We start from the raw sequence: 6,693 nt of genomic DNA, 5'->3' as shown, positions 1-6,693 counted from the left end.
TTTAAGAAATAAATAATTTGGAAGGTAGAGTAGATCTAAGAAGTAACTATATAGCACTGACATACACTATAGTATTTCTCACCTTGGGGGGAGAAATTTGTAGTGTAGTTGAAAAGAGCTACCCTACCTCTTCTCTGAAAGACACACCTGTACACATATAACATAGGAACTGGTGTTGAAAACCTCAGGTTGGAAGTTCAAGGACATCAGAACTAACAACTCTTTCATTAATCTAAAAGAAATTAACATTGAATCTGAAGCTGTTAACCTAAAGGCCACCAATCACGTCAATGAAGATGACTCCAGAGATACAGAGAAGACCAAATAATTCATGCCTACTACTGAACTCATACATGAACTTGTTAACTCCCAGCTGCACATTTCAAATGCAATCCAATTTTCTGTGATGTCAAATTCATATGCCTAAATTTATTAAATGGTACTAAATTACCTCTACATTTAGATTTGAATTTTCTACTAATCAATTTAAGTAAATGAGGTAGGGGAAAAAAAGACAAAACATAGACTAAGATAGGAAAATACACTTCAATTAACACATCTTTTCCTTTGAAGGGTAAAAATTTTATTTTTGAGGAAATTCTTACTGCACATTTTCAAAGAGAGTCACATAAGAAAGCAAAAATGTTATCCTCCCCTCATCCTAGAAATAAATAAAAAGGGCATAAAATTTCTTTTTAAATCGTGACACTTGGAAGTTTAGCACCACCATCCAAAATGAACAAAAAAGGGAAAAAAAGCATTTACTATATATTTCAGATTTCTTTGGCTGGGGTTTTCCCCATGTGTGAACATCTTTTTTCTCAATTCATATTAGCAAAACAGTAAAAACCAGGAAAAAAATATAAACCTAGTGGTTGCTGAAACTGGGGAGGGTGCTGTCTTGTCTTCTGTGCAGGCATTCCTGGGATCTCAGCTTTCTGAAAAAATCTGCTGACATTTTTCTTTGCAGTTGTTAGTTCCTTAAAGAATAATGGTAAACATTCTAATGTCCAAATCTTGGTTAGTCTTCCACCTTATTGCTTGGATGTTTCTTTGGTGTTGGTAAGGTCGTGGTCTGCTTTTTCCTTTATTTTATTTTTGAATGGTCATTAATACTTTAGGTCACCTGGAAAAAAATTAAGATCAAACTTAAACAAAATGACTAAGAGTTAAAGAATAAAAAAGAAAAAAATTATCTATTTTTCATATATATAATCTAGAAAAAACAGTATTTCAAAAGCTCTAAACAAAATCTACACATCATGTACAGATTTATAAACTATACATTAATGGAAACTCTTACTTTTTCAGTATTTTCCTTAAAGAGAAAAGGCAGTACATAATGGTAAAAATTTTGTTAAACTGTATAAAAATCTTACCGTCATAATGCCTTACCAAATAATCATTCATTTTAGTGGCTGCATCATAGCTCCTAATACAGATATACCACAATTGGCTACTTCCCCTATGTCAGACAGATTGTAAATAGCAGAAATATTTTCCCCCATATTTTGGATTATTTCCTTAGGAACAATACCTAGAAATAATGTTACTCTCAGTAAAAGGCTATGGTCCTTTTTAAATGATTAATATATAACTCTTAAGTCAGTTAATACAAGTTTGAATAGAGTTTGTATTTCTATGATAAACTGCCCATATTACCTAGAGATAAAATAGAATATTGCCAGCACCCCAAATGTCCACCCAATGAAAGGATGATTAAATTGTAAATCACTGTGTACTAAAGTAGACGGCATTAAAAAGCAGGAACTTATAATAATTCCAAGACTTTATTTATGAAATTTCAACAATTTTTTGAAAAATAACACTGACACTATAAGTTTTGAAACCTCTCTTTTACCTAAAAACTAATGAAAAGGGTAACAACGAAGAAATATAAAACTCTAAAGTCTCAGGTAAAAGGGTGAATGAAACCAACTATGACAAACTTTTAACAGGCTGGTTCTGTAATTGGGATGGTCTTTCTAGCTATATTTCTATCTGTATAAATGACATTTCAAAATAAACAAAAAAAAAAGTAGGAAACAACAATGATGAAAATAACAAGCTAACCTTTATTAAGAGGTTAATTCTTTAAAACACCCTATTCTAATCACTTATACATTATTTCACTTAATCTTTGCAACAACCCTAGATGCTAAATAATTAATACCTGCATTTTACCAGTAGCAGACATTACTGAGGTAGAGGATAAATAAACTGCCCAAGATCACCCAGCAAATGAGATGCAATAGAGCCTGAGCTGGATAAACAACCCCCTTGGCTCTTACACATTATATTGCACTGTCTCAAAATGCATAGTGTTCAAAAAAAAAAAAAAAGAGACAGAAATAAAAATAAATAAAGTTGGCAACCAAAGAAAAAAGAGAAAAAAAAAAAACACACTCTTCACTCTAGTTTATTTTACAGATAGTCTCCTGATACTAAAACCAGGCCTTTGTCAGAAACTTTAAAACTATCAAATTGGCTGGTAGGTACCACAAAAATGAAGCATTAGTTTTTCTAAGTGGTACTAACAGTTAAAATCTGTCGGGCTGGCCCCGTGGTGCACTCGGGAGAGTACAGCGCTTGGGAGCGCAGTGCTGGCGACACCAAGCCAACGGTTGCGATCCCCTTACTAGTCACAAAAAAGACAAAAAAAAAAAAAAATCTGTCTGTCTAGAAAAAAGTAGTTGACTATCTTCAACTCTGACAATGTTTATACCCCCAAAGCTTATTGAAATAAGGTCAATCCCAGAGGTATTTACCCACCAAAACTCCTTTTCCCCAGAATCCAATGGAGAGGAGGGTATGGCACAGATGAATTGCAGAACTAATCGTACAACTAATCTATACCACTGTTGAGAAATCAATAACATTTGAAAGAACACATCAACTCGAGACCAGGATGCCCAAGCTCTTACCCTGTAGATGGTGAAGGTGCCTGGGGAGCCTGGTGTTACTCAGCACTGCTCTGCTCGGTGGCTGGAGCAGGGTTCTCAGTCGGTGCTTCACCTACTCTGGTCTAAAACACAAAGCAAAGCCACATCCAGAATCAATCCAGATGAGAGTGGAAAGTTCAAGACTAAAATGTCTTAAAAGTTTGAATGTTTCTGCCTATGAAGGAAAATCACTGTGCAAAAATTTAACTACTCAGATATGAGTCAAAAGTAGAAATAAGTACCACAGAAGAATGGCCCCCAAATGGCAACTAAATACCACTATCCTCCATGAAGTCTATGATTTACAATTGCTTTCAATTCATGCTTAGAGCTTCTTCTCTATAAACACTGTCCTTTATTTGGAGAGCCCGAAATGTTTTAGCTCTGAGTCCCAATTAGTATGGGTAATTCGTTCAGAGAATGTTAGTTAGCTGAACTGAAATATTTAGTTTATGTTATGTGTAAGACATACTCTATACACATGAATCTTTAGCAAAATATTATATGAGAGTTCTTCAAAAAGTCCATGGAAAGATTCACATTATCTCTTAATTCTATTGTTACATGAATTTTTTAAGGTATCCTCATATTTAAGTGATAAGTTATCTTATAATAGATCACTCTTAGAAATGCTAAAGTTTGACATGACTAAGGACTCTCTGGCAACACTGACTGGTTGGATTTACCTCTTTGCCATCTTGTGAAGGAGCAGTGGGAGGACGGGGGCGACGCCGATAGTTGTAGGGACGCCGGTAACCACGGCGAGTAGACGGCTGGTTTGGACCACTGGCTGCTTGTTGATTCTCTTTATCTTCAGCCTCTCCAACAGCTGGAGCAGGTCGTGGGCGGGGAGGCCCCCTATAGCAGAGGACACAGAACAAAAGAAAACAAGTGTAACAGAACAGGGATTCTCAAGAATATGAGAATAACTCATATAAGGTTACATTTATTTTTAAAGATAAAAAGTCAAATGATTAGTACTTATTGCTAGAATTATTCACAGGTCATTACAGCAAATGGAACAAAAGTTTCGTGGAAAAAACCTTGTTTTTCTATCATTTTTCCCTTCGTTTGAATACATATTTCTAGCATGAAACATACTGAACACATACTATGTGCCTACCAGGCCCTTTGATAGGCACTAAGGAAAATGAAAAAAGAAAAAAATAAATTGGTCTTGTATCTGCCCTCCGTGAACAGAGTTTAGTGGACACTAAGAGAATTAAACATGGGAAGAAAACTGACAGTATTATGTGCCAGAGCCTGTGCTAGCAGGTTTTCACATTAAATATTTAATTTTAATGCAAATTCTGTGAGCTAGATTTATAGTGAGAAAACCAGGAGGTTAGAGACGGTAGGTATCTGTGAACCGTATGAGTATGGAAATGCTGCTTTTATAGATCAAAAAGGGTCAAATATGACTTTCCCAAGCTATGAATAGACAGAGCCAGGATTCACATACACAAGCATCTCCTCTCAGTTTCATCACACATTTTTTATAAAATCTTTTATTTTGAGTCATTAGTAATTAATTATTAGTGAATATGCCTACAACTGGAATAAATCTGAAGAAGGAAAACGAAAACCAGTACAAATCCTTTCCCAATATATTTACTTTCAACAAATCCATATCGACAAATTTCAAGACAGTGTAACGTCATTCAGGAATGAGGTTCTACTTTTTCCATTTAACTCAAGGTAAAGGAACAGGCGGGTTCAATATAAAAAGCTCCAAAAGGATCTTAAGGAGTCTAGTCCAATTCAGTCTTCACAAGGGATGAAGTGCAAATTAAAAATCCACCCCTTCACTAATATTAAAATCACCAGAGGTAATAATGTCTAATATTTATTAAAGACTTACTATACTGGCTACCATATTAAACATCTTAGACGTGTTAGCACATTTAATTCTATCAGCAATTGTAGAATATTTTTTAACGTCCATTTTATAGACCTGGTGACTAAGGCTTAGAGAGTCCAAAAAATTGCCCAAGGACATACAGCTCCTAAACTGCAGAGTGAGAATTTAAATACAGACAACTTGATCCATGGCCTGACTTAACCTCTAACACTAGACAGCCTCAGTTATTAAAATATTCAATATCCCAAACACTTAATTCTTTCTCTATTTGTAGCACTATCATTAAATTGCCCACCAGTTAATTTTTATTAAATTAAATGAGATAAACAGATATCGAGTATGAATTTGTATCATATAAAAATTATAGAATACAAATAATGCTTTGGTACTAAAAGTTCCAGTTGTTAAGCATGGGGAAAATGCCACACCACCGTCTGAAAACATACACTAAAGAGTCCCCCAAAACTCTGCAGTGTAGACCAGGTAGGCACACCTCCTAACCACATAATAATTCCACAAGACAGACCCATAGTATCCTCATCCATCTCTTGCCACTCATGAATCCTTCAACTGATCATCAGATAGTGGAGAATGTTACGTACCTACGATACCTGGGGCGGTAAGTTGGATTTCGATGAACTGGTCCCTGCAGTTGTGCTCCCTCTGGGACTCCATCCTTCATCTCTCCCATCTCACCAGCCTAGAGAGAACAATGATGGCTGACAGTGAGTGTCATGGGGCATGCAGAAGACACACAGAACCTAAGTTAGTTGTGTTCAGAACTTCTTTAAAAAGCAAGAAATAAAATGTTTCATTAAAAAACTGGACATTCTCAGCTGTAACAGTGAATTATTTATTGATTAGATCTTTGTGAATGATAGGAAAGGAAGAAAAACTCATTCCTACTATAACAGTCTTTTGCCTTATCCCAGAGCCCCAACTTTATTTTACAATATTGACTTAACATTTTGAAATCTGACACATTCCCTTCAGCTCTTGAAAGAAAACCTACTTTATAAAAGGAAATGGAATGACATACCACATTTAAGCAATGATACCTTCTCTCTCGTTTCAAACTCAGAGCCACTAATTCTACAAACTGGCATCTCTTCAATAGCATGAACAGTTCTACAAAGGTTCTTCCCACCTCACTATCACGAGTTGTATCCAAATCTTAACCACACCTTCAGCTCTGATTTCTTCCTTTTTTTCCTTTTATCTGCTGGTGTATTCATGTATAACATTAAACAAAAAAATATACCTTCTTGATGACAAATGTAATAAAATTAACTTATTTTGTATAACTTTCAGGAGGAAGAATGAACAATTAAAAACTAACAAACAAAAAAAAAATCAAGCAACATTCTCTGAAATTCTTTACCATACCTCCATATCTCAACTTTTTCTTTTCTCAAAACTAACATCTCCTCTTCTACCTCAGGGCCAAATACCATCCTTCATATTTGACTGAGAAAATGAAAACAGAAGAGAATTTCCACATTCTCCCGTTATCGAATCTACCAACCCACCTGAACTTGTAATAATTTTCTTCTTTCCCATTACACTGGTCCATGCTTATATCAAAAACCGACCCCTCTATTCTTACCAAGCAGAGCAGACTGACTTTATTTATCTCTTCCTTCTCTTCTTCACTATGAACTTTTTTCCTTGTCTACTCCATCATTTCCATCCAGGCATATAAACATATTGAAATAGCACCCATCTTTTAAAATTTTTTTAAATTTTGAAATAATCACAAACGGAGAAGTTGGAAGTATAGAATCTAATCCTCAGACCCCGTTCGAGTTTCACCATGAATCCCGATGTCTTTTACAGCAAAAAGACCCACTGAGAATCATACACTGAATTAAGTTCTATCTTTTTTTTTTT

The 6,693-nt window shown here is 35.1% G+C and overlaps 1 protein-coding gene across 1 annotated transcript; it reads right to left on the bottom strand.

Annotated features, from left to right (window-relative positions):
* Positions 1–560: 560 nt before the first annotated feature.
* Positions 561–5,523, bottom strand: LOC103582917 (Y-box-binding protein 3-like). The gene is made up of 4 exons (XM_008564378.1): positions 5,406–5,523; positions 3,629–3,800; positions 2,925–3,025; positions 561–1,126 (listed from the first exon to the last, which is right to left on the bottom strand). Exons 1-3 carry the CDS (start codon positions 5,492–5,494, stop codon positions 2,960–2,962), a joined length of 327 nt encoding a protein of 108 aa, XP_008562600.1. The 5' UTR covers positions 5,495–5,523; the 3' UTR covers positions 561–1,126; positions 2,925–2,959.
* Between the last annotated feature and the right edge of the window lie 1,170 nt (positions 5,524–6,693).

Source organism: Galeopterus variegatus, unplaced genomic scaffold (assembly GCF_000696425.1).
Source record: "Galeopterus variegatus unplaced genomic scaffold, G_variegatus-3.0.2 Scaffold18464, whole genome shotgun sequence".
Classification (NCBI taxonomy): Eukaryota; Metazoa; Chordata; class Mammalia; order Dermoptera; family Cynocephalidae; genus Galeopterus; species Galeopterus variegatus.
Note: the sequence above shows the minus strand (reverse complement) of the source record. Positions and strands in the feature narration are given on the sequence as shown.